At 48.8% G+C, this 25,427-nt stretch overlaps 1 protein-coding gene and 1 long non-coding RNA gene across 5 annotated transcripts; one reads left to right on the top strand and one right to left on the bottom strand.

Annotated features, from left to right (window-relative positions):
* Nucleotides 1–103: 103 nt before the first annotated feature.
* LOC125755295 (uncharacterized) lies at nucleotides 104–7,678 on the bottom strand. Of its 2 annotated transcripts, none has more exons than XR_007411334.1 (3): nucleotides 7,548–7,678; nucleotides 2,291–2,412; nucleotides 104–526 (listed from the first exon to the last, which is right to left on the bottom strand). It is a non-coding gene; the product is annotated as an uncharacterized LOC125755295 (long non-coding RNA). The 2 variants fall into 2 exon arrangements; XR_007411335.1 differs by having other exon boundaries at nucleotides 7,416–7,613.
* On the top strand, nucleotides 7,649–25,155 carry STRIP1 (striatin interacting protein 1). 3 transcript variants are annotated; one of them, XM_025417304.3, is made up of 21 exons: nucleotides 7,649–7,828; nucleotides 10,110–10,179; nucleotides 11,137–11,211; nucleotides 11,823–11,957; nucleotides 12,051–12,171; nucleotides 12,442–12,510; nucleotides 13,456–13,562; nucleotides 13,676–13,803; nucleotides 14,935–15,117; nucleotides 15,471–15,688; nucleotides 16,685–16,750; nucleotides 16,874–16,937; nucleotides 18,022–18,093; nucleotides 18,581–18,655; nucleotides 18,880–18,977; nucleotides 20,190–20,316; nucleotides 20,528–20,628; nucleotides 21,574–21,640; nucleotides 22,178–22,282; nucleotides 22,856–23,060; nucleotides 24,198–25,155. In XM_025417304.3, exons 1-21 carry the CDS (start codon nucleotides 7,649–7,651, stop codon nucleotides 24,443–24,445), a joined length of 2,514 nt encoding a protein of 837 aa, XP_025273089.3. In that variant the 3' UTR covers nucleotides 24,446–25,155. The 3 variants fall into 3 exon arrangements, with proteins under 3 accessions (XP_025273089.3, XP_048967556.1, XP_048967557.1); XM_049111599.1 differs by lacking the exon at nucleotides 7,649–7,828 and adding an exon at nucleotides 8,200–8,376; XM_049111600.1 differs by lacking the exon at nucleotides 7,649–7,828 and adding an exon at nucleotides 8,297–8,359.
* The last annotated feature ends 272 nt before the right edge of the window (nucleotides 25,156–25,427 follow it).

Raw genomic sequence — 25,427 nt, 5'->3', positions numbered from 1 at the left:
TTGGGGCCCCAAAGATTCCCTGATGTCCCATTGGGTCCTTGTGCTCTGGACTGGGTTGTTAAATCACAAAAGTTCACACATATGTTCATTTCTTTTTTTTTTTTTTAATTTATTTATGATAGTCACAGAGAGAGAGAGAGAGGCAGAGACACAGGCAGAGGGAGAAGCAGGCTCCATGCACCGGGAGCCCGATGTGGGACTCGATCCCGGGTCTCCGGGATCGCGCCCTGGGCCAAAGGCAGGCGCCAAACCGCTGCGCCACCCAGGGATCCCCCATATGTTCATTTCTGACACCACTATTTCCATGCACAAATGCCAAACACAAGGTGCATTCTTTTCAACAATTCTCTTGCCTTTTTTGTGGGCAAATTACTTCCGAAGGGCCACTTAGCAGTGTTTTCTCGCCAGGGAAAGTGCAACTAGGAGCTTGAAGTAGATTAATATGAGCACACTGCTCTACTGAAGGTCCATGGAGCCTAGCCTTCTCCGGGCTGCGCTAGCTCTTACAGCTTGCTTTCAGGCAAATCTGTCGACAGAGGGGATAGCTGTGTGAATTTCAAGTAAACATGGCTTTATCTCAAATCTCATGGTAAAACAGGAAGAAGGGAACTGTTTTTCTCTGTCACACATATGATGGGGAACAAGCCACCACCTGTGGCTTTTTCCTGTCTATGCTGGGAACTTACTAATGTTTATGCTTTTTGTTGTTGGAGAGAGGGTTCTGTGTGTCTGTTAGAGCTGGCTGGTTTACTGCGTTGTTTCAGTCCTCTGATCCCTTGCTTATCTTCTGTTTGGTGGTTCTATCCATTATCGTGAGTGGGGTATTGAAGTCTCCAACCAATATTGTAGAACTATCCATTTCTCCTTTAAGTCTATCAGTTTTTGCTTCATTTATTTTGACGATCTTCATTAGATGCATAAATGCTTATGATTATTATAGCTTTGTGCTGTGTTGAACCTTTTATTAATACATCATGTCCTCTTTTGGAGAGCCTGGGTGGCTCAGTCAGTTGGGCATCTGACTCTTGGTTTTGGCTCGGGTGGTAGTCTCAGGCCCTGATCTCAGCATTGTGAGATAGAGCCCCACCCCAGACTCCCTGCACAGCAGAGTCAGCTTGAGATTCTCTCTCCCTCTCCCTCTAGCCCTCTCCCCTTTCTCTCTCTCTCTGAAATAAATAAAATCTTTACAAAAAATATGTAATATCCTTCTTTGTCTCTTCTAAACCTTTTGTTTTTTATTTAAGATTTTACTTATTTATTCATTAAAGACAGAGAGAGGCAGAGGCAGAGGCCGAGGGAGAAGCAGGCTCCCAGGAAGCCTGATGCGGGACTCATTCCCAGGACCCCAGGATCACGCCCTGAACCGAAGGCAGACGCTCAACCACTGAGCCAGCCAGGTGCCCCTCTTCTAAACTTTTCTGATTAAAAATTGATTCTAAGGTGTCTGAGTGGTGCAGTGGGTTAAGCAACCGACTCTTGGTTTCAGCTCAGCTCATGACCTTGGTCATGATCCCAGGGTCATGAGATGGAGCCCTATATTGGGTTCTGCACTCAGCATGGAGTCTGCTTGAGATTCTCTCTGCCTCTCCCTCTGCCCCTCCCCCCATGCTCACACATACATGCATGTATGCTCTCTCTCAAATAAATAAATATAGATAGATAGATAGATAGATAGATGATAGATAGATAGATAGATAGATAGATAGATAGATAGAATCTATTTTGTCTGATATTAATATAGTCATCCCCACCCTTTCTCTTTGGTGCCTATTTGCATGGAATATCTTTTTCCATCCTCTCCTTTCAACTTGATCGTGCCTTGGGATCTCAAGTGCATTTCTTAATAGACAGCATATAGTTAGGTCCTGTTTTTGTCCATTCTGCCCATCTCTGTCTTTTGATCGGGGCATTAAGTCTATTTATACTATTTTATATCTATTTACACTACTTGCACTTAATTACTTATAAAGAGAGACTTCTGTCATTGTGCAATGTGTATTCTATATGCCCTACAGCTCTTTTTGTCTCTCATTTCCTGTATTACTGTCTTCTTTTGCGTTTAGTTGATTTTTTTGTAGTGAATTATTTAAATTCCTTTCTCATTTCCTTTTGTGTATATCATATAGCTATTTTCTTTGTGGTTACCATGGGATTACATTTAAGATTCTAAATTTATAATGCTCCAATTTGAACTTATACCTTCAATAACATACAAAAACTCTGCTCCTTTACAGCACTTGTCATTACCCTTTTGGTTTCTGATGTTACAAAATATCATCTTTAGAGGTACCTGGGAGGCTCAGTTGGCTAAACTTCTGGCTTCCTGGGGGAGTCAGCTTCTCCCTCTCTCTCTGCCTCTCTTCCTCTGCTCCTGCTCTCACTCATGCTCTGTCTCTCAAATGAATAAAAAATCTGAAAAAAAAAAAGTCATCTTTGTACATTGTGTGCCCAAAAACAAAGTAATAATTCTTTAAATTCTTTATTCTTAAAAAAAAAATAAAATAAAAAATAAAATAAATAAAATAAATTCTTTATTCTTTCAAATTATGGAGAGAACAGAGTGAGGAGTCACAAACCAAAGACACAGTAATACTAGTTTTCACACTAACAATCTTTTTCTTTAAATGCATCAGTCTCAGAGAAAACAAAACCTACAGTTTTAAGCCATTGGAGAGGGATAATTGCTACTGTGCTAAAAGCTGAAATTGATCAAAGTTAAGGTAGTTTACTCTCCAGGTCTTCCCCCTGGGAGGTGTAAAGCCTTCAGCAAACTTCTGAGTTCCAGAACAGTTACATCAGACAGCCTCTGCCAGTGCACTGTGTCCTCTAGATGAGGAGACCGATTTCCTGGGGCTTCCTACTCCACCATCTTCCTCGAACCCTCCTCCTGCAACCCCTAACACTGACATATCACTTGAGTATGTCCCATCACCTCCCACCTCCCCGGGTCAAGCTGTCATATAAGACTACAGCCCCAGTTAACAGTTTGCAGCCTCATGAGAGACCTTGGCAAGAGGCTCTGCTTGTCCAAACTTCAATCAGGCTCCTCCGAGCCCTTTTCTTGATGAGGCCTTGACCTTGCCCCCTTCACCTTGGCCTTGTCAGGCTTGCAGAGCCCAAGTGTAACAAGAGTTCTGTTAAGTCAGTTCAGTAAGAATCTCCTCACCCTTGATATCTAATCATATTCTTCATTCTCTACCCTTGGTATCTGATCACCTTGGCCTGGCTTCAGCAAGAATCTTGTGTCAGTTTAGCAAGAATTACCCTACCCTAGATACCGCCTCTTAGTAACTTTTTTTTTCATCCACTGACCCCCTTATTACACTCGCTGGCTACAAGTCCCCATCCGTCTTTGCTGAATTTGGGTTGAGCGCAACCTTTCTCAACTTTTGATAACCTGGACACCACCTATTTCAAGAGTCCTGACTAAAGTCTTCCTTACCACATTAACAAGTATCAGAATAATTTGTTCTTTAACATCCTTGAGCTAGAGGCTCTCAGCAAAGCCATCCTCAGATTTTCATCCCATAGAAACTATGAGATAATAAATGTGTGTTGTTTTGATCCTTAGATGTTGGGGTAACCTGCTACACAAAACTAGAAACTAATATGCAGTGTGTCCTGGACAGCGTGATGCACTGTTCAAACTCTCCTTCCAGGGCTGGGGTTCTCACAATTCTATTGCCCACAGTGTTGGCTGCTAGCAGCTGAAGTTACCAGAGGTGCTTCTCCAGTTACTGCCTTTGGTAAAGAGAGCTACCTTGCCCAAAGATACACCCCTTCCCTAAGCATCCCAAGGATGTGTCCACGCAGAAACAGAAAGGCCTTGGCCTCCAATGTGGGATGATTCTAAAGGGTCATCTCAGCTCTCCAATGCCATGAAGGGTCCACTGAGATCTCTGCTGCACTGCGTCACAATCCAACTTCTCCCTCCCCCGAGTCCTGGTGCTCTTACTGTAGGTGCTACAGGGTCAGTCTCCAACATACCTCCTAAATGTGAACCTCTGCTTCAGAGCCTCTTTTCAGGGAACCTGGCCTAAGACACTCTGTGACCTTGAGCAAATACTTTACCTCTCTATATCCTGGTTTCTTCATCTGCAAAGTGTCCATCCCAGAGTGTTGTTGGGAGGATTAAATGAGTTTAGGTCCTTAGCAACAGTGTCTGCCATACAGGAAGCACATACACATATTTGCTGTTATTATTATTTCTGTTATCTATAAAAGAACACTCCAAGCTCCCTGCCTCCTTTCACCTCAATAAACCAGCTAGTGCACAGGTCTTGCCACGGCTGCAACCTTGGCATGCTAGAGAGACAGAGTGGGGGGCCGTGAAGTCAAAGGAGGAGAGAGTTAGGAGATGAGGTCAGAGAAGCAAGCAGGGCCTTGCTGGGCCCACGTGGGCCTTGGGTGTTAGGGTAAAGAGCTAGGATTTAAATCTAAGTAGGGTGGGAAGCCATGGCAGATTGAAAGCAAGTAAATTACACGAGTTGCTTTGGGGTTCTCAAAGCCCAAATTGGCTGCAGGGAGAGTCAGGCAAACAGAGGGAGAGAAGTGGGGACGACTATAGGGGTGATGTGCATGAAACGGAAGCTCTGGGATGGGTTTTAGGGGAGAGTCACTGGTGGATATATGTAAGGGGTGAAGCAGAGAGGAGTCAAGGACGTGTCCTAGGTTTTGGCTTGAGAAAAGTGGGCCATTGGGAACATCATCTATTCCGAGAAGGAAAAACAAGGGAAAAGCAGGTTTGGGGAAATGGAGAACTCAGAGTTGTTTGTAGCATGCTAAGTTTGAAATGCCTATTAGACATCCAAGTGAGATGTCAAACCAGCCATCGGATGTATGTTTGGATCCTCCTTTGACTGAGCCATAGAGCATGTAAGAAGGGTATGAAGTTATAAATTAAATATGTCCTGGGACAGAATTAAGCTGGTTGATTCCTTTAGAAGACAGGATTAATGTTATTTGCCTTATTAACTGACTACCACATTATCAACCTTTTCTTTTCTTTTTTCTTTTTTAAAGATTTATTTATTTATTTATCATAGACAGAGAGAGAGGCAGAGACACAGAAGGAGGGAGAAGCAGGCTCCATGCCGGGAGCCTGATGTGGGACTCGATCCCGGGACTCCAGGATCGCGCCCCGGGCCAAAGGCAGGCGCTAAACCGCTGAGCCATCCAGGGATCCCCAACCTTTTCTTCTTCTCATAGCCATTAATAGAGAAAACGCCACATAGCACTGCAACTAGAGGGTAAGACTTGGTCTGTATGTGCTCTACAAGTCATGACTTGAATATTGAGCATATCAGTGACTAGTAATAATCTGACTAGGGCTAAGATGGAAATTTCCAGAAATATGCAGTTAGGTATGGATGGTAGATGACACCCTAGAGGTACACAGCACGGGCCAACTTCCTTCTACAGAGCCTACCTGGGACCACTACCATGTTCTTGGGCGCAGCCCCATGACTACTTGTGGCAAAGGAAGGGCCTTCTCACTGTAGGGTTCACCTCTTGGTAATAATAATAATTCCCCTTTTTAAAAAAACACTTTATAGTTTTCAAAATGATTTCACATAATTTGATCCATAGCCTTCATAAAACATGGGATTATCATCAGTTTACAGATGAGGAAAGAAGAAAGTCATAACTATTTTCCTACGTGTCACTGAAAATTCTTCTTAATATTAAACATGAATATTCATATCTTCTATATATTCAATTTTATCAAAGCCCCATTATTTAGTTAGTCATTTTTTTTATTGGCTATTTCTCAAATTGGGTTGGTCCCAACTTTATACAACTGAAAACACCAATGGCTGGAACATCATCACATATATATCTTCATCTAAATCTTTGTTTCTTTAGAATCTTTTAATAGAAGTGGAATTATTAAACTAATACCTTAAACTTTCCCAACTCTGAACGGAGATGAAACAGTATAGGGTGTTTCAAGGTCTATTCTTCCCCCTAGGTGATAGAACTTGTGGTATAGGTCAGTCTTAGAACTTGGCCAAACTGGTGACTAAAACTAGAGAGCAGTTATGTATTGGGTTTTGTGGGACTTGCTAATTTTATCCAAAAAGGTTAGCCGTATTAGTCCTTTTCCTGCAAATTCCTAGTTTTTCCTATCACCTTGGCCCAGCCCAGCTTGGATGAAATGCTAATTTACAAAGTGTATTATTAGACATAAAAGGAAATGGGCAAAGGATGGGAAGATCAGTAGGAGGAAGAAGCAACATAGTGGCTTTAAGTTTATTCATCAGTTTACAACAAAGACTTTTAAAGCAACTACTAGTTGGATGGTGGAAATTTCGAGAAAGTTGCATCACGGGGAACTTTCTGGGAATTGAGCTGGAGTAGCCAAGATGGAGTTCTGGAGGGACAAGGACGGAGAAAATGCCTTTAATGCCTTCACAGCATAGTAACAGGTAATTATCACATGTTACCTCTAAGATGTTTAATGGGCATCTCTAGCTTGACATGCCCCAAAGAGAAATCTTGATCTTCCTAAACCTGTTTTTCTTTCTCCCAGACCTCCCTAATGTAATCAGCAATACAACCATTCACCTAGTTGCTTAAGCCAAAAATCTAGGACTCATTCTTTACTCCACCCTAACCTGCTGATAGGATTCTAACCTTTTACTAAATCCTGTCACATCTACCCACACAACATAGAAATATTGTTAACTCCACTTTGGTGCAAGCACCATCATTTTCATCTACAAAGTTCCTAACCTGCCTACCCTCATTCACTCTCAAGTCTCTAATTCCTTTTCCAAAAGCAGCCAGATTGGTCTTGTAAACTTCAGACCACAACAGCTCCCTGGTTAACACCCTCTGATTGTTTTCCATTTTACTTAGAATAGAAAATAGAAAAAAAAAATTTTTCATCCCCTTCACGGCTCTGCATTTATCTGGCCCTCATCTCCTCCTGTTCATCCCCTGGCTCACTCCACTGCCACAGCGACCCCAGGACCCTCTGCTTACGATGCCTCCACGCCTCTTTGCACGGTAGGGGCACGCGGGGGGCTCAGCAGTTTAGCGCCACTTTTGGCCCAGGGCGTGATCCTGGAGACCCGGGATCGAGTCCCACGTCGGGCTCCTGCATGGAGCCTGCTTCTCCCTCTGCCTGTCTCTGCCTCTCTCTGTGTCTCTTATAAATAAAATCTCTTAAAAAAAAAAGTGTTGAATGAGTGATGAATGCATGCTAGTCACAACTCTAATTGCTTTAGCCACTTGTTTCGCCCATGACCCCCAGGTGAGTGTCCACTCCCTGAAGACTGGGGATCCTGCCCGTTTTGTTCACTGTTCGGTCGCCTAAGCTTTGCAAAGGGCTATCACAGTGACAAGTGCAAAGCTATATTAAGGCAAAGTGGGGGCAAGTCAAGGACTTGAGGAGCTATGGGACTACTCACAGGTAAAACTGCACCCACACAAGGACTAAAAAAGGGTGAGAACCAAGCGGAAGAGAAAGCTAAGAGCCCGGGAAGAGATGATCTCGCGAGGTGTTGGGCAGCCAAGATGGCTTCCGGCACTTGCCGACACACCTAATATGGCGACGAGGGGGGGGCGTTCCTGGAGGAAATCACGCGAGAGTTACATGAAGACTAGAGTCCGAGAATTGAGCCGGGGGTGTGGAGCCGCCAAGATGGAGCCGGCAGCCGGCGTTCCCGTCCCGCTGATCATGAACAACAAGCAGCCCCAGCCGCCGCCACCGCCGCCCCCCGCAGCCGCGCAGCCTCCTCCCGGGGCCCCGCGGGCCGGCGGGGGCCTCCTGCCCGGGGGCAAAGCCCGGGAGTTCAACCGCAACCAGCGCAAAGACTCGGAGGTCAGGCGCTTGGGGGGCCGGTGTAGCGCCCGCGGGCGCGGGGGGGCGGCTTTCGGGCTGGTCGTGGGCTCCCGTGGGCTTCCCGTGGGTTCCCGTGGGCTCCCCGTGGGCTCCCGTGGGCTTCCCGGAGCCCGGGCGGGCCCGCGGGCGGGTGGCACTTCACAGCGAAAGGAGCGGGGCGCGAGGCCGGCGCCCCCGGCCGGGCGCGAAGCCGGTGCTCCTCCGCGGCCTCCCCGGCCCCGCCTCCGGGACGCCGCCCCCCCCCCCCCCCCCGCCCCGCAACGGCCGGCGGAGGAGCGGGCTCGGCGCCCCGGGACTCCCGGCCTCCCCGCGGAGACCTCAGGAAGGGAGCGCCGGGGCCCCGGGCTGTGACCCGCGGCCGCCCCCGCCGAAGGTCGCTCGGAGGTCGCTCGGAGGGGACCCCCGCTAGTGCCCGCGCCGCGGCCGGCCTCACAGCCGGGAAATCCGGTCCTCTCAGGCTTTGGTGTCCTGGTGGCAGTGCACGCCCCTGGGAAAACGTGTCAAAATTTGGCAAGTCCAAAATAGAGGTACTCTGAGCTTGAAGTGAATTATTTGAAAAAGCAGTGAAACTGGTTTTTTAGGAGCTTTTGCATGGTGAAGTATGAAAGGCGTGGGAGTGAACCTGCCTTCATCAGGAGAGGACTTAGAGCTTAAGAATAGTTTTAGATTTTCCTGAGTAGCCTTCAGTGATCAAGGCAATGATCATGACCCTCTGATGCATGTAAATTTCTCTTTTCTACCCTTTAATTTCCATATAGACTCATCGCAGGGAAGGCAGCCAATGAACACATTTAAGCTGAGAGACCTGCTTCAGTTATTTTATTGGAGATGCCAGAGCTGCACTCCGCTCTTTGGGGCATAGCTGGAATCCACCGGCTGGGAGCTTGAGCAGTGCCTGGAGGACAGCGAGGCGGTCTTGGGGAGAGCCTACTGTGTGCTACATAATTTTGATTAGTCCTTAAATCCTTCAAGATAGGGGCGCCTGGGTGACTCAGTCAGTTAAGTGTCCACCTTCAGCTCAGGTCATGATCCCTGGATGCTGGGATCGGGCCCTGGGTTAGGCCCCCTGCTCAGTGAGGAGTGTGCTCCCTCTCCTTGCCACCTATTCATGGGCTCTCTTAAATAAATAAATAAATACTTAAAAAAACAAACAAACACAAAACCTTCAAGATGGATTTTTATCATCCCCTTTCCATAAATGAACTGAAGCTCAGTAACTAGAGAAAGTATGCATTATTGCCTTCGACCGAGTAAAGTTCTTTGTTTTTCCATCTCTGTGGGTTTGCTATATTGTTTTGTGAGTGCTCTTTGTCTTACAAAGTAGCTTGTAATTAGGCCTGAGGCCTTTACCTATTTCGTCCCTTCTCTCTTCCTAGCACAAGGTTTTCAAGATGGTGTGGTCTCCGTGATCACCTATCCCCAGCAGTGAACAGATTCTCTTTGTCACTTTCTCTCCTGTCTGTTGGAGGGACACCATTCTGCCCGTCAGTTCTCACGGAAATTTGAGAGAAGGGCAGGAAAGCGGACTGTCAATACTCATTTTGCCCTGAATTGTTGATGGCTTACCACTAGCCAGAAAGAAGTGAGGCTTCCAGAATCTTAGCACCATGTGGAATGGGTCATTCACTGCACAGAATACATAGAGGCTTTGTGTTCATTTGTGTTCATTTATCTAACAAGAATTTATTTGACTATAAACTCTTCATTTATATTCGCTCATTCAAGCCAGGTAGCGTGCTGGGCATTGTGAAGTCACAGGTGAGCAGAGTGGACAAGTTCTCTCTCTCAAGGAACTTGGAGTCTCATGGAGAGGCATACATGAAATAAACACACATGCTGGTATATAATTATAAGTTGAGGGACGCCTGGGTGGCTCAGCGGTTGAGCGTCTGCCTTTGGCTCAGGTCCTGATCCTGGAGTCCCAGGATCGTATCCCACATCGGGCTCCCTGCATGGAGCCTGTTTCTCCCTCTGCCTGTGTCTCTGCCTCTGTCTCTCTGTCTCTCATGAATAAATAAATAAATAAAATCTTAGAAAATATATATATATATATAAATTGTGCTACTAAGGAAAAGTGGAAGGTGTTCTTGCAAGGGCTTAATAGGAAGACCTGAGCTAGCCCTGGAGATAAATGTGTTAATACCTAAGAAAAGTGGAGGCAGTGGTGTCTTATAACACAACAGTGTCTCAATGCATATGTATTTCCTCCTTTGGAAAACAGGATGGTCTCTTGCATTACTCTTTGTCCTTTTCTCAACAGGGCTATTCTGAGTCGCCAGATCTCGAGTTTGAATATGCTGACACAGACAAGTGGGCTGCAGAGCTCTCAGGTAAAACACAGACCTCCATATTATTTGGGGGTGCTTTTTTCTGTATTGGTCTTCAATAAAATTGAGAGTGAATGTCACAAGTGCTTTGCAATATAAAAAGGTATTCTCTAGGTTATGGCCTATGACTTTTTAGTAGAGACTAATTCTTCTAGATGTCAAAATTAAAGCAATGAACAGCTTTAAAAAAAAGAAAAAAGTGAATGTCATTTTGGAGTTCATTTTTTCACCTGGTTAATTATGATTTATATATATATACATATATACACATATATATATTTATAATGAACATGTTTACATACATGTACATACTTATATATACACACACACACACACATATGTAAACATGTTAATTATGGGATTCAGGCTTTGTGTATCTTATAACTTTGGCTTTTCCTTTACTTTGGTGAAGCACCTCTTCTGTGTGGTCAGCTCTTTTGGCTGTGGCCTAGTCGCAGACAGTGATGCTCCTTGGCCATGCACTCTGTGCCCAGCAGTGGTCTTTCCTAGAGCAGTAGGTCACTCATGAGGCTTGCCAACAAATGTGCCTGCATCTGTGCACATCTGTTACTGCCACTGCTACTCACATGTAATGTGAAGCTAGCCTGAGCTGCTTCTCAGGCCTCCATAGTACAGGTCCTATTTAGGAGGTCAGGGCCACCTGAGAGACACTTATCCATGGTGGCAGTCAGCCTTGTCATGGCATGGTGGGATTGATGTGCACAGGACTGGAAAGGCCTGGATTTATGTGGCATTCTGATTATCGGCTGCTAGCGGGAATCAGCACTCTCTGCATCGTGCACATCAGAGCACTCACACCCCCTTAGTCATTGGATAGTCTGGGAGTCACTGTGATTCAGGGAGACTGGGGCCTAGAAGCAGATGCCTTATATTCTTTGCTACCTATGAGAACTGCTATGGAAGGTGGACGTGGAGCTAATGAGACTTTGTTCTTAATAGAGCTTTACAGCTACACGGAAGGGCCAGAATTCCTGATGAATCGAAAATGCTTTGAGGAGGACTTCCGGATCCATGGTGAGCCGGTTCCCTGCACTTGTTGGTTCCTCTGTCCCTGTGTGGTGAGAGCTGCAGAGTTTCTCTTAGTCATCTGAGCGACTTGAGTCATTCTGGACTGGCCTAAGAGACCTGCTGAACCATGATTGTTCAAGGCCCCCTGTGAGCTTTAGAGGGGGATTGCTGGTACTCTGGTGGTGGCTTTTCAGAGTGTGAATATGGGGAGCGGAGGAAGCTTTATGTGATAAAAATAACATAAAAAATATCAGTGTTTCAGTCTGGAAATCTGTAGAGCAGCAGCATGACCTTCCACCTTATGTAGAGAGTAACTTCTCTTACTGAGTTTTCTGGTCTTGTGGCAGTCTTGAATTTGGTGAGTTAGCATTGTGTTCATTCCATTGTGAGGACTTTTTTTTTTTTTTTTTTTAAGATTTTATTTATTTATTCATAGAGACAGAGAGAGGCAGAGGGAGAAGCAGGCTCCATGCAGGGAGCCCGATGCGGGACTCGATCCCAGGTCTCCAGGATCACACCCCAGGCTGCAGGCGGTGCCAAACCGCTGCGCCACTGGGGCTGCCCGCCATTGTGAGGACTTTTCTGGGCTCAAGTATAACTGGTCTCTTGCCCTGCAGTAACAGATAAGAAATGGACCGAGCTGGATACTAACGAGCACCGTACCCATGCTATGAGGCTCCTGGATGGCTTGGAAGTCACTGCCAGGGAGAAAAGACTCAAGGTGGCTCGAGCAATTCTCTACGTTGCCCAAGGTACTGAGTGGGCCCCCGGATACCCTGACACTGCCTTCACTGACGTTGCCCAGTCAGATCTGGGGAAGGACTCCATGAGCCCTGTGTCTGCAGGCACCTTTGGAGAGTGTAGCTCGGAGGCAGAGGTGCAGTCCTGGATGCGCTACAACATCTTTCTGCTCCTGGAGGTGGGCACGTTCAATGCTTTGGTGGAACTTCTGAACATGGAAATAGAGTGAGTCCGTCTGAGGAGCTGGAGTAGGGAAGGGGAGGCAGGGGTCGAGGGGACAGAGCTGGCAGGACTCAGGTCTCAGAGGAGGGTGACTGGGCCTAGTAAGGCTGAGGGCGTGGTCCAGGCTCTGTTCTGAGCAGTCAGGTTGAGCTGTGGCCTCTTGTGCAGTCAAAGCACATATATAGTTTTATTCCTCCACTGGGTGGCCCTTGTCAGGGGAACTCCTCCTCTTCCTTCCTGGGGGAAGACTTGACTCCCAAATCTCTCCTGCAGCAATAGTGCCGCCTGCAGCAGTGCAGTGAGGAAGCCGGCCATCTCCTTGGCTGACAGCACAGACCTGAGGTGAGGCAGGCAGCAAGCCTGGGTTCCCTGAGAATGAGATCAGAGCGGGCAGCAGGAGGGTGTCTTCGGGTGCCCTCGCTGTGGGTGTGCTCCTTCTGAGCATGCTGATCTTCATGTGTCCTGAGTCAGCCCTGCAGAAGGTTCTCCCTCGGTGGGCCTCTGGGCTGTATCCCTCACAGGAAACCTAGGGTGAAGCCACTTATTAGAGCCACAATGAGATATGGCCTCCTGCCCACACTTTTGCTGAGAACTTGGTGGTGTGGTACTTTGTGATTGGTGAAATGCATGACGTGGCTACTTGGGCTCCACCTTCTGGTACGCAGCTCGACCCCCATCTACTTGATGATATTTTGTGGCTGCACAGGAGGTAGCAACTGCTGAACAATGAGATCACCTTCCCATTTTTGTGAGGCTTATTAGCATCTTTGTCTCTGAGTTTGGGAGTTTTCAGACCTGGTGTTGGTGGTCTTCCCCACTATGGTCGGGTCCCTGGGCACTGCCCGCTGGCTCCCTATTTCTGCTCCATCACGGTAGCTTTGACCCCGTGCTGCTTTGTCTGATCTGGCACCTACTTCCACAGTTCGCTCCCACCTCTGAGTTTTTCTTGCTCCAGGAAGCTTAGGACCCGAAATGTTTTGAGCCTTTCTTGTTCATGTTAATCCATTCAGCAACCCATTGATGAAGCACCTGCTTTGATATCCACTTAGCTCGACGCTGCTGAAATATCAAGCAGAGTAAGATCTGGTCAGGATCTTAACAGCAGAGACCAAGAAATGGCACACCAAGAGGTGCTCTGTGGGACTCTTGGTTTTCTCTGCGTCACAGCCCTCGCCCCCAGCTAGCCTTTGTGCAAGCACTTTCCTCATGTCAGCTAGACTGTGGGGAAGCTGGGACACTCCCTTGCTTCCCCATTCTGCACCATTATGAGCTGGCTCTTGTTCCCAGGGTCCTGCTCAACATCATGTACCTGATTGTGGAGACCGTTCACCAGGAATGTGAGGGCGATAAGGCTGAGTGGAGGACCATACGACAGACCTTCAGGGCTGAGCTGGGTAGGCCCCTAGAGATCCTGGGGTGCTGAGGCCCTGCCTGGAAGCAGAGGCTTCTGGCCTTTGGGAGGGTCCTGTTCCTGCTGGTGGGCCTGATCCCTTAGTGTTCCCTCTAGGTTCCCCCCTGTACAACAATGAACCATTTGCCATCATGCTGTTTGGGATGGTGACCAAATTTTGCAGCGGCCATGCCCCTCACTTCCCCATGAAGAAAGTTCTCTTGCTGCTCTGGAAGACAGTGTTGGTGAGCATTGCCTTGAAGGGGAACTCAGCTCCTAGGGATCGGGGCAGGAGGGAGACTTTTCATTGTATATCTTTTTAAATGTTGAATTATGTGAAAAACTATATGTGAATTAATATATAACTAACTGCTTTGACACTTTTGTCTCACTATGGTCAAAGAGGACTTGGCCCTTGGGTCGGAATAGATTGTGGGCTCCCTGACTCCTGGAAGCTGCTTCTCTAGCCCTAAAATGCCTTCTTTCCAACCAGGCTGCTTCTGAACCTGGAGCATATAAAGTGATTGGAGGCAGAATTAGAGCTGGTGTAATCGGGTCCCCTCAGTCAGAGGTCACTTGAAGGAAGCAAGAGCGAGCCTTGTGCTAGTGCCATCTTCCTCAGGGTGTGGTATGGAGCCCATTTCTGGCTGGGGAAGGACTGGCCAGCACCCTTGGCTTGGGGCCATTGTCAGCAGCCAAGCCCAGCGCCCTTCCCACCTGGAGGAGTGATTTCAGCAGAGAGCAGCGTTGCAGTTGGGACTCCTCCTCCCCCTGGGGCTCACCTTCCTCCTTCCAGAGCAGGCAAACTCTGCAGAGCCAGGCTCAGTGAGTTAAGGGCCTCTTAATCTTTAGAGTGATGTGCACCTTTTGTTTTGGTCATACATCCCTTTGGTTCCTCACAAAGCCTCACTGAAGCCAGAGGCAAAAGCTGAATTCCACTGGGGTTTTGGCTTCTAGGGGCATGATGAGAGGAAGCTTTTTTTTTTTTTTTTTTTTTTTCCTTTTTTTTTGTAGTATCTAACTGTATCCCCAATTTGATTTTGAAAGACCGGCATGTACAGTTTTTGAAGTATGTGAGTTTCACGGACTTTTCTACGAACCCGATAGGGTAGGCTTTGCAGTCTGCCTTTTTGACATGTAGAGTATATCGTACATATGGAGCTAAACATGTCCACTAGCTCAGTTAGCCTCCATGTCTCCTTCCCTTGGTCCGTTTTCTCTGCTCCCACCTTGGCATTGCTGAATTCTCGTGTGAGTTCCTTATTCAGAGATTGATGTGGGTCGTGGTATCACATGTGCTTTTGAGCCTAACACAGGGCCCAGGGACCCACTCATGGATGCATTCAGCCCAGCCCTGCCCCTTGTCCACGATGCAGTGCACACTGGGTGGCTTTGAGGAGCTGCAGAGCATGAAGGCTGAGAAGCGGACCATCCTGGGCCTCCCTCCGTTGCCTGAGGACAGCATCAAGGTGATCCGTAACATGAGGGCTGCCTCTCCGCCGGCGTCTGCCTCAGACTTGATTGAGCAGCAGCAAAAGCGGGGCCGTCGGGAGCACAAGGTGAGGGTAATCGATGTCCCCTGTGACTCCTGAGAGTCTCAAGGTGCATGACATGTAGCAGCATGATCCCTGTGTGAAAAGGGCTGTTAGAAATCATCTCTGACCAGCTGGTCCAAATGAAGGCCTCTGGGCCAGGGATTCTGTGTCTCTAGCCCAGGGCCCAGTTTATTATAGGTACTCACACATGGCTTTTTTTGAGGCTCTGGGGCAAGAAGGCCTTTGTTGTTTTGGCTCAGCTTTGGCTTCCTCTCAGGCTTTTCCACTGCCCTTGGCTCTGCCTACTACCTTCTGTGATAGAGCCTCTCTAGCCTCCTTGCCCTTAATGGTTGCTTGGTTTGTCCCTCTGTTTTCAGGCGCTGATAAAACAGGACAACTTGGACGCCTTCAACGAGCGGGATCCCTACAAGGCTGATGACTCTCGAGAAGAGGAAGAGGAGAATGATGATGACAACAGTCTGGAGGGGGAGACATTCCCCCTTGAACGGGATGAAGTGATGCCTCCCCCACTGCAGCACCCACAGACTGACAGGCTCACCTGCCCAAAGGGGCTTCCATGGGCTCCCAAGGTCAGGTGAGGCCCAGACATCTGGCACACTCCTGGCTTCTGAAACCAGAGATCTCCCACCCCCAGGCCTGGCATCTGGCCTGAGTCACCATGGGAAGTCCTCTGTAGGGCCAGGCCAACCGTGGCTCTGGGATGAAGCTGTCTTATACAGTACCACATGTTGGCCCAGAGGTCTCGGGGCACTGGCCTTGCACAGAGAGACCCATGTATGGCTCTTGAGTTGGTAATATGAGTTAGCACTTGGTTAGCCATACTAATAAAGGGAGAATAGGGAAAAATGAAAACCAGGACATTTAACTGAATTCATCTCCTCTCACCCTGGGATTGTATGTGGTTTTTAACAGATTAAAAAAGAGTTTTAGGATCATACTTAAGGTGTTTGAAATATGTGTGCATGAATCAGTGGGTGGGAAGGTACCTGCATAAGTAAATGGAGGTGGTATCTGTTTGAAAAGGCACCAGCTTAAGAAATAGATGGACGTGCAAAAGAATACAGAAGTCAGTTTCTTGATCTGAAACCCCAGTTTTCAGTGATCTGTGATGGCAATACAAAACTAGTCATCAGAAAACTGCAAGATGTGCATGCCAATTGTTTAAGACAGGGACCCAGGACACATGTGAAAATATCAGTAGCTGAGAGGTCTAATTGTAATAACTTTAAATATTTGAGAAATTCTTTTGACAAACTTGTTAGCTGAATAAAGTGTGCTTTTCAGTTCGATGTAGTACCTTAATTTTACAGATAAACTAATTACCTGTAACATATTTTCAGGTTATTGATCCAACAATGTTATAAAGGACATTAAAAAAAAAAGTCTAAGGATTTTAGTTCTTTCTTCCTTTCCTCCTTTCCTTCCTTCCTTCTTTCTTTTTTCCTAAAAAGAAAAACAATGGTGGGAGACCTTTTTTTCTGGCTTCACCATTTTTGGGCATTCTGTGTTTTATTGACCATGACACCTTGAAATAACATTTAATAAAAACCTGGTTCTTTCTCTTTGGCAGAGAGAAAGACATTGAGATGTTCCTCGAGTCCAGCCGTAGCAAGTTTATAGGTTACACTTTAGGCAGGTGAGTGTGATCTGAGTTCCTTTTGAAGAAAGGTACTGGGAGTTCACTCTCCTGGCCTTTGGTGTTTGGGGATCGAGGCGAATTCATGTCTGGGCTTAAAACAGGGCTTTCTTTATTCACCAGTGACACCAACACAGTGGTGGGGCTGCCCAGGCCAATCCATGAGAGCATCAAGACTCTGAAACAGGTAGGTGGCATTGAATGAGCTTTTGACCTACTTTGGTCCCGAGTGAGTAAAGTGAGAGCAGCCTTTTGGGAGAAACCTTTTAAGACTATTGTCTGCCCAAAGGAACCTAGGGCGGAGTCATGGGTGGACCGTGGTGATACCCTTTAAAACAGCTCTTTGTAAGTTTTACTTATTTAAGCTGACTTTTTGTTGGAGACTTAACTGGGAGTTTATTAAAGATAGTACTTGATAATTAGAGTTTTAAGGGGCCTGATAAATAGCCCTCCCTTTTCCTAGCCCGAGCTCTAAGGCAATTGAGATAGAGGAGTAGATAGATGGAGATTGAAACACCAGCTTTCTTGCTGATAGAGCGACTGGAGAATGAGGCAAAAGGGCACAGCAGCGACATGCACCCTAATGCTTTACTTCCAGAGTTGGTGGACTCACCTACCCACGGCCAGGCGGTATTGGAACCCTGCTAAGCCTGATCGAGGAGCAGAAGAGAACATAGGCTTTTCTTTTTTCTAAAGAGAAATTCAAAGAAGGAAGTTGGGCTCAGAAAATCCTGTTCCTTCCCTGATACTTGCCAGTCGGCGAAGGGAGAGGAGTGAGTGTATGGAAAGGGGCAGGGGAGATCAGGAGTTTTTTTTACACACACGTATCCCTCCACATGGGAGGAAACATCAAGTGGGGAAGAGGTATCTCCCCTAACAACATGTCAAGAGTGTAAATGTTGATGATATGTTTTTGAAATACGTTTTTGAGATTTGTACAAATGGGCTAAGCAGGCCCTGTGCCATTAGGCTATTTGAGGACTTGGTTCTGAGTCATTGACTCTCCCTTTAGTGGTTTTCTCGTATCTCTTTAGTTATCTGGAAGTCCCTTCTTTCCTTTGTTTTTTCCTAATCTATTGTGTGCTTTTTAGACTGGGTTTAAGAAATATGTGTCCACTTAGAAAAATATTTCAGGATTTGAGTTAGGGATTTTTGTGGTGATGTTAGCTCTCTTTGAGAAGATTGTGTTTGAAGAAAACCGCATGGGGTCTTTGCCAGGGTGTGCGGCTTTGGCCAGCGAATGAGGGGTGTTTCCCCCGCTCTCTCTCCAGCACAAGTACACATCGATTGCAGAGGTCCAGGCGCAGATGGAGGAGGAGTACCTTCGCTCTCCTCTCTCAGGGGTGAGTCTGAGGCCTTCTCCAGTCGCCACCCACTCCCCTGCTGTTCCCAGGCACTGGGCTGGGCCCAGACCACAGAGCTGCCCCAGGCCCTGCCCTCGAAGCTCCCAGTCTCTCTCCCATTGCAGGGGTGGCGGGTTATTAGTATGAGGGTCAAGAGCACAGACTCTGAGCCCATCACCTGCCTCTGACTCCCAGCTCCCTGACTTGGTAGGTGGTCACTTAGGCAAGTTACTGGATCTCGCCGTGCTTTAGTTTCCTCACCTGTGGAATGGGAATAATAATAGCCTTCTTCACAGAGTTGTAGTAAGGATTAACTGAGTTATTACAGGTAAAGTGCCTCACAGGTCGTATTATTCAATGTTTGCTGTCGTTATCAACATCTTTATTTATATCACTACTTACAGATTCTCCTCTAGCCGCCTAGCAGGCTGGCTCAGGAGACCCATCAGGACTGGGGTTTTGTATTTGTGCCTAATTGTGTTAAAAGGGAGAAGAGGAAGTTGAGCAAGTACCTGCAGAAACCCTCTACCAAGGCTTGCTTCCCAGCCTGCCTCAGTACATGGTGAGTGCCCCTGCTCCTGGGGCCTTGCCACCTCTTCAGGAGTCCTCTGGGTCTGGGACCCCTTTAGTGGCCATGCGTAGGTACTGCCGCGGGATCGCCCTCCCCACTACACTGGCCTTGAGAGCACGCTCTGCCAGTGTCCTTTAGCCCCTCCCACCACCCATTTGAGCTCCTCTGGAAGGACCACCTCTAAGGGCTTAGGGCTGCTTCTGCTTCTCTGGCAGATCGCACTGCTGAAGATCTTGCTGGCTGCAGCCCCCACCTCAAAGGCCAAAACAGACTCAATCAACATCTTAGCCGATGTCCTGCCTGAGGAAATGCCGTGAGTAGCTGGGTAGCATACCGGTGAATGGAGCAGGGCAGAGGCTGCAGGGTAGAGGGGAAAGGCAAGGTTTTCCTCTCAGGTCCCACTCTTTGTTAGGTTGATTTCTCTCTTTGACTCACTTTCTCTGTGGGTTAAGTTTAGGGTATTCCTGGCTCAGAAGAAAGAAACTGTATTGGATTAAATACTTAATTTTACTGGTTGGGGAAGTGGCTTTGTGTGGTAGGCCCGGATTCTGGTGTAGACTCTGCCATTGAGTGAACTGGGGAAAAGTCATTTCCTCCTCTGTAAAATGAATCAGGCTGTGTTTGACATTTCCCAAACCCTCCCTCGAAAGCTGTGTGATCATCCAGGACTACTGTACATTTTACCGGCCAACAGCTGAACTTGAGCTGGGTGTGGATTCTTTTCTATTTGCTGTTGATTTGGCATGCAGGATATTTGTGGATATCTCAGGGTGATAGTGAAATCCTTAGGGGTTCTTTTTCCCTGGGGCACTGACCTCATCGCTTTGATGTGAGAGTTCAAACCGAGATCATTTTCTGCTTTGAGAAGGACCTGGGCCTTGATCTGACTTTCTGCTTGCCTGCCTGCCAGTACCACCCAGCTCTGAACCCAGCTCCCCGGGGGCTGGAGCCCCTTGAGTCTGGCCATGATAGCCAGGTGAGGGAGGAGGCAGGGATTGGTTAATACCAAAGGGAGCGTCCTAGAACACCAGGCCATCATGATGGTCCTTGGAAGAAGGGTTCCAGAGTCAAATACTAAATTTCACAGAGATTTACAGTGCAAGGCCCTGAATTAAGAAACAGTTTAACTTAGTGCTTCTTCAGTATATCTGACTCCAAAGCCCTTTTTTCTCCCCAGTATGAAAAGCCTCAATGTACTAGTATTCCACAGGATACACTGGGAGGGACCCAAGTTCATACAGTAGCAAAAGCTTAGGAAGAACTTGGAAAGGAGTTCATTTTGCGAGGAAATCAGAGAAATAGGCTAAGAATGTGTTTGGGGCCTCACAAGAATTGTGCTGAGCTGGATTGCTTGTGAGGCAGGTAGGAGGAGCCCAGGGCCTGATATCTGAGATGCCCACGAGGGGTGGGTGGTGAGGTGGGGGCCTTTGCCCAGGGAAGGCTCAAGAATGCCATCTCTCCCACGAGCATCTAGAAGGGCTGTGCTGTACCTGCTGGTGGCTCACCCTGGGAATTGTGTTTCCAGCACCACAGTGTTGCAGAGCATGAAGCTGGGGGTGGACGTGAACCGCCACAAAGAGGTCATTGTTAAGGCCATTTCTGCTGTCCTGCTGTTGCTACTCAAGCATTTTAAGTTGAACCACGTCTACCAGGTACCTGCAGGGCCTTCCTTCCTGTTCCCTGGGCCAGGGCCTCAGGCAGCACTACTCCTCCAATCCTGAAAAATTCAGGCCTTGACCTTCAAACCTCTTTGAACTCTGCATGAATGTTTTAAGACACAGTCTTCCAACCAAGGCCTTTTATCATTGGAGGAAAGAGGGCGAGGTCCTAAAGGGCATACTTACTTTTTTCTGTTGGTTTCAGTTTGAATACATGGCCCAGCACCTGGTGTTTGCCAACTGCATCCCTCTGATCCTAAAGTTCTTCAATCAAAACATCATGTCCTACATCACCGCCAAGAACAGGTGATACGGGAGAGGGAGCAGGGAGGGGTGGGTGTGGCCAGGTGGCAGGGCTCCTGGCCGGCCTCCTCTGCTGAGCCCACTCAGCCCCTGCAAGCCAGCACTCTCCCGGGCCTCAGCACAGGGACCGCAGGGACCGACCCCTGCTGTGGAGAGTGCCACTGTGTCAAGTCTGAGTCTAGCCACTCCAGTGACAGGTGGCACAGTCCGCCTGGGTGGGAGGGTTCTCAACCTGGGTTCCAGTACTGTCCTCAACTGTTTGGTGTTTCTTTGAGGAGACTGGCTGGGCCTCCTGCTCTCTGAGGAGCTCTGCCACGTGCACCGTGAGCCCTTGTCTGCCCCCTCCCCCACCTGCTGCCGGCTGTAGCTGATGGCGCAGCACAGGGTGAGGGCGGTTGGCCAGGTGCTGTCTCCAGTAGGGGCTTGGCATGCATTAACTGCCTTGAGAAATCTTCCCCATTTCTGCAGATTTGCTGCTGTAGGAGAGGAGGGCCTCTGGACCTTACAAGATGGCTACCTGGTCTTTGGCCATGAGAGACCCTATAAGTTCTCTGGTAGCAGGGATTTTTTTTTTTTTTTTTTTTAAGATTTTATTCATTTATTCATGAGAGACACAGAGAGAGAGGGGGGCAGAGACACAGGCTGAGGGAGAAGCAGGCTCCATGCAGGGAGCCCGACGTGGGACTCGATCCTGGGTCTCTAGGATCATGCCCTGGGCTGAAGGTGGCGTTAAACCGTTGAGCCACCTGGGCTGCCCTGGTAGCAGGGATTTGATCCTCCTATTTGATCCTCCAGCTTGGAAAATGAGGGGAGTGCAGGCAGGGCAAAGTACTGCTTCCACTGCCACCAAGTGAGGGAGGAAGGCCAGGAGCCAGCCCTGTCACAGTTGCTTCACCAGCCCCTAGCCTTCGCTCACGGTGGGCACTCGCCTTCTCTTGCTCTCTGCAGCATTTCTGTCCTGGATTACCCTCACTGCGTGGTGCATGAGCTACCAGAGCTGACCGCTGAGAGTCTGGTGAGTGGCTCTGTGCTTCCCCAGCCATTCTTTGACTTGAGGGGTGATGGTAGAGGGCCTGCCTCCCCTGACAGAGGGATAAAGGTGTTCACAGATGAGGTCATTGTTGAGCACTGGCTTTTAAAGCACCAAAATTGCATAGAAGGGCTGGAGGGAAGGACCTTACATAGTGGAAGGATTTGGATATAAGGAGTAATTTGTCAGGAGCATGGTCTTCAGGGGCCACTGACCCAGAGTTCACTTGGTTGAGTGGTGCCTCTCACACAGTCGTGTCTCTGTGGGGCACAGCTCTGAGGGAGCCTGGGTACAAGTGCCCCAGGTATGGGGGCTGAGGGTATAGTCCCCAAAATCATGCTCCATGTTTCCTACAGAAAAATTCTAGGGAGGTCCCCTACCCCTGCCAAGCTCTGGGACAGAAGTCCTCCTGGCTTGAGGAGAGGGTTGCCGGTACAGTTCCAGGGAGGTGTGAGGGCCTTGGACAATGCTGAGCATCCTGCAGCTATGAGGGTTACAATTGTTCCTGGACTCTCCCTGTAGGAGGCGGGTGACAATAACCAGTTTTGCTGGAGGAACCTCTTTTCTTGTATCAATCTGCTTCGGATCTTGAACAAGCTGACAAAATGGAAGCATTCGAGGACCATGGTGAGCCAGTGCTTGGGACAGAACTTGGGACTCGAGGCAGAGGGCTACACCCCATGCTGTCCCCTCCCAGGGCATCCCCATGCAGCCTTGCTGCTGCCCTGACACCCCTCTTGCTGCACTCGCTGGTAGCCACATCCTTGCATTTTAACAGCTCATCCTTGGTGCCTTGCTGAGTTGAACTGGAAGCTAGAAGCTTAGTTGTACCCTAAAGCAATGAACACTTAGAGAAGGGATTTTTCTGTGTCCTCTTAGTCTCCAGTGGTAACACAACCAGGCTTCTGGGAGCCTCCAGTAACCCTGAGCCTGAGGATGCCTTTGGGGTGGGGAGGTCCGTGAATTCTCGGAGATTCTACATCTTGGTGCATAGGAATGTTGGAGGTGAGAGAGCTCACAGCTTTTCTTCCATCATGATTTTATGATGACCCATGATGTTAGCAGTGGGGGGTCCATGTCCTCCCAGGGGAAACTGTGATGGTAGGGTCCCCTGCCTGCAACCCCAGAAGGTAAGCAGTAAGGTGGTGGTGCAGGTGTTGATCCATGCCCTCAACCCGGTCCTCTCGTGGCCCTTCCCAGATGCTGGTGGTGTTCAAGTCGGCCCCCATCCTGAAGCGGGCCCTGAAGGTGAAGCAGGCCATGATGCAGCTCTACGTGCTGAAGCTGCTTAAGGTGCAGACCAAGTACCTGGGACGGCAGTGGCGGAAGAGCAACATGAAGACCATGTCTGCCATCTACCAGAAGGTGCGGCATCGGCTGAACGATGACTGGGCGTACGGCAACGGTAAGGCTGTGGCGCGAAGCTGAGGGGGGAGGCTTTTCCCTCTGATGAACCCGCAGAGTCCAGTTCCTGCTTCTCTAGCATCAGGATAGGAGCTCCAGGAAGGACCTTGAGAAGCTGCCTGGGATTGGTGCATGTGACCCTCCCCCGTTCCTCTGTCCCCCTGACATAGTTCCTTTTCCAGAAACTGCCATGAGATCCTTTCCTGGCTTTCCTCTCCCCACTGCCACTGCCTTGGTTCTAACCACCGAAATTCTCACAGACCTCAAACAACCTCCTGGCCCTGCTCTTCTTCCCCTCTGTCAGTGCCTCAAACTGTGTCTGAGTGATCTTTTTAAAAAGCAGATCCTGTGATCCTAACTCCCGGAGTAAAATCTTTCATGAGCTTCAGGTTTCTCATAGAATTTGAGCCACACTCTTAACACAAGGCATATAAGGCTCGCCAGCCTCCCTTCCCTCCTCCGTAATCTGATCCAGCTTCTCTTCACCCAGCTAGAGCCCAGCTTCTGTCACCCCCAGGGATCTTGGCCCAGTAGCCACGTTGTCCCCACTTTCCTTGCTCCTGGCAGGAACCTCCCTCGTACCTGCACTGCTCACTGTCTGCACAGGTTCTTCCCCTCTGGTAGGCTGCTTCGGCCTCAGGCAGAGCGGACTTCCCCGGGCTTTCCTGAGCGTGTTGCCACACCGGTGGCAATGCCTCGCCCACCACCCCATGGCCGAGTGACCGCATCTGTACCCCAGTGCTCTGTGAATTTGTGAGGAGACAGAGTGGTCCCCGGTTCCTGGTCAGGGAACTAAGAGAAGGAGCCAGTGAGGGGATCCGCAGCTTCCTGCCATCCATCCCAGAGAGCCGGGGAGAGCGTGACTTTCAGAGAAGCTGGTGTTCCTTTGGCTCTCCCTGGCCGGGTCCCCCAAACTGCAGTTGGGCCTTTTTCTCTGTAGATCTGGCCTCTCTCTTTTTACCTGATTTCCCTTTGTATCTAAGTAAAAAGTCCTGTCAGTCTTTCTGAGGATGGGGATCGGAGGTCTCCCGGTTGACAGCATTACAAGCCAGGGTCAGCCTGTTCCCGACTTCAGGGAAACCAGGGGGAGCTACCATGAGGACTTGGCTCCTAAATATGTCTTCCTGCTTTGTCCCAGATCTTGATGCCCGGCCTTGGGACTTCCAAGCAGAGGAATGTGCCCTCCGTGCCAATATTGAACGCTTCAACGCCCGGCGGTATGACCGGGCCCATAGCAACCCGGACTTCCTACCTGTGGACAACTGCCTGCAGAGTGTCCTGGGCCAGCGGGTGGACCTCCCCGAGGACTTCCAGATGAACTATGACCTCTGGTTAGAAAGGGAGGTCTTCTCCAAGCCCATTTCCTGGGAGGAGCTGCTGCAGTGAGGCTCCTGGGCCAGGGTACTGAGAAGGAAAGAAGGGGTGACCTGGAGGTGCCCCAGAGGCTGTCCTGGTTCATTGCTGCAGTGCTCCCACATCCCTCCAGGTGGCAGCACAGCCCCACCATGCCCTGCCCTTGGTCCAGCTGGGTTTGTGAGGGAGGCCAGATTTGGCCCCTCTTTGATTGCCAGCGTCCTGCCCAGAGAGCCATCTGCTCTCTGCTTGGGATCCTCTTTTCCTCCACTCCTTCCCACTTTCTTCTCTTGGACACGGTTGGTTGCAGCTCATTTCTTTCAGCCCAAGGCTGGGAAAAGCTGGGATGGGCTGGGAAGCCATTGCATCTGAATTGCAGGGGTCATGCTGACTCTTCCCAAGACACAAATCCTTGGCGTGTCAGCTTGCCAAGGAGGAAGACCAGGGCCAGAACGTCAGAATCTTGGTTTTGCTTTGAGGGGTTTCTCATGTCATTCCAGCTTCCTGCTAAGTTTCATCCAGAAGCAATTGCAGAGGCTCCTACAGATGTTTCAGTGCTTTGATTTTGGACAGGCTTAGGGTTTAGGAAGAGAAGCTTCCCTTAACCAGGGGTGCCATTTTTCCTCTTGGTTTGCAAGGGTCTGTAAATACCTATATATAAATTTCTGTGTATTCTCTTGTGTCACATTGGGGTTTTTAATGTGTTTGTGTATTCTGTTTACATTAAAAGGAAGCAGAACCAATCCCCATTGCCGTGTCTGCAGGAAACATGGCTCCTGAATATCTCCTCAGATCTAGAAAGTGGGTTTTCTTGCCAGCATTGATAGGTCACCCACTTGTTCCCCGTCAGGCTGCATGCCTTTCCCACCTGAGGGGGAGAAGCAAGGGGAGTTGGCGCTTATCCAGAGTCTTTTCCCCCCTACATCAATCTGGAATAGCTCCAGCCCAGCTCCAGGGCTCCTGTACCCCTGGGTGTGATGTAATTGAAGTAGAAGCCCCAGGCATCTCTGGATCG

The sequence above is a fragment of the Canis lupus genome, chromosome 6, assembly GCF_003254725.2.
Source record: "Canis lupus dingo isolate Sandy chromosome 6, ASM325472v2, whole genome shotgun sequence".
Taxonomy (NCBI): Eukaryota; Metazoa; Chordata; class Mammalia; order Carnivora; family Canidae; genus Canis; species Canis lupus.
Note: the sequence above shows the minus strand (reverse complement) of the source record. Positions and strands in the feature narration are given on the sequence as shown.

Bases quoted from the DNA above. Each gene is read 5' to 3' on its own strand.
- STRIP1 (XM_025417304.3), top strand. From the start codon at position 7,649: ATGGAGCCGGCAGCCGGCGTTCCCGTCCCGCTGATCATGAACAACAAG. The intron at 16,751-16,873 runs GTGAGTGTGATC...TTTATTCACCAG, and splicing joins ATAGGTTACACTTTAGGCAG to TGACACCAACACAGTGGTGG. The intron at 20,317-20,527 runs GTACCTGCAGGG...TGTTGGTTTCAG, and splicing joins AGTTGAACCACGTCTACCAG to TTTGAATACATGGCCCAGCA.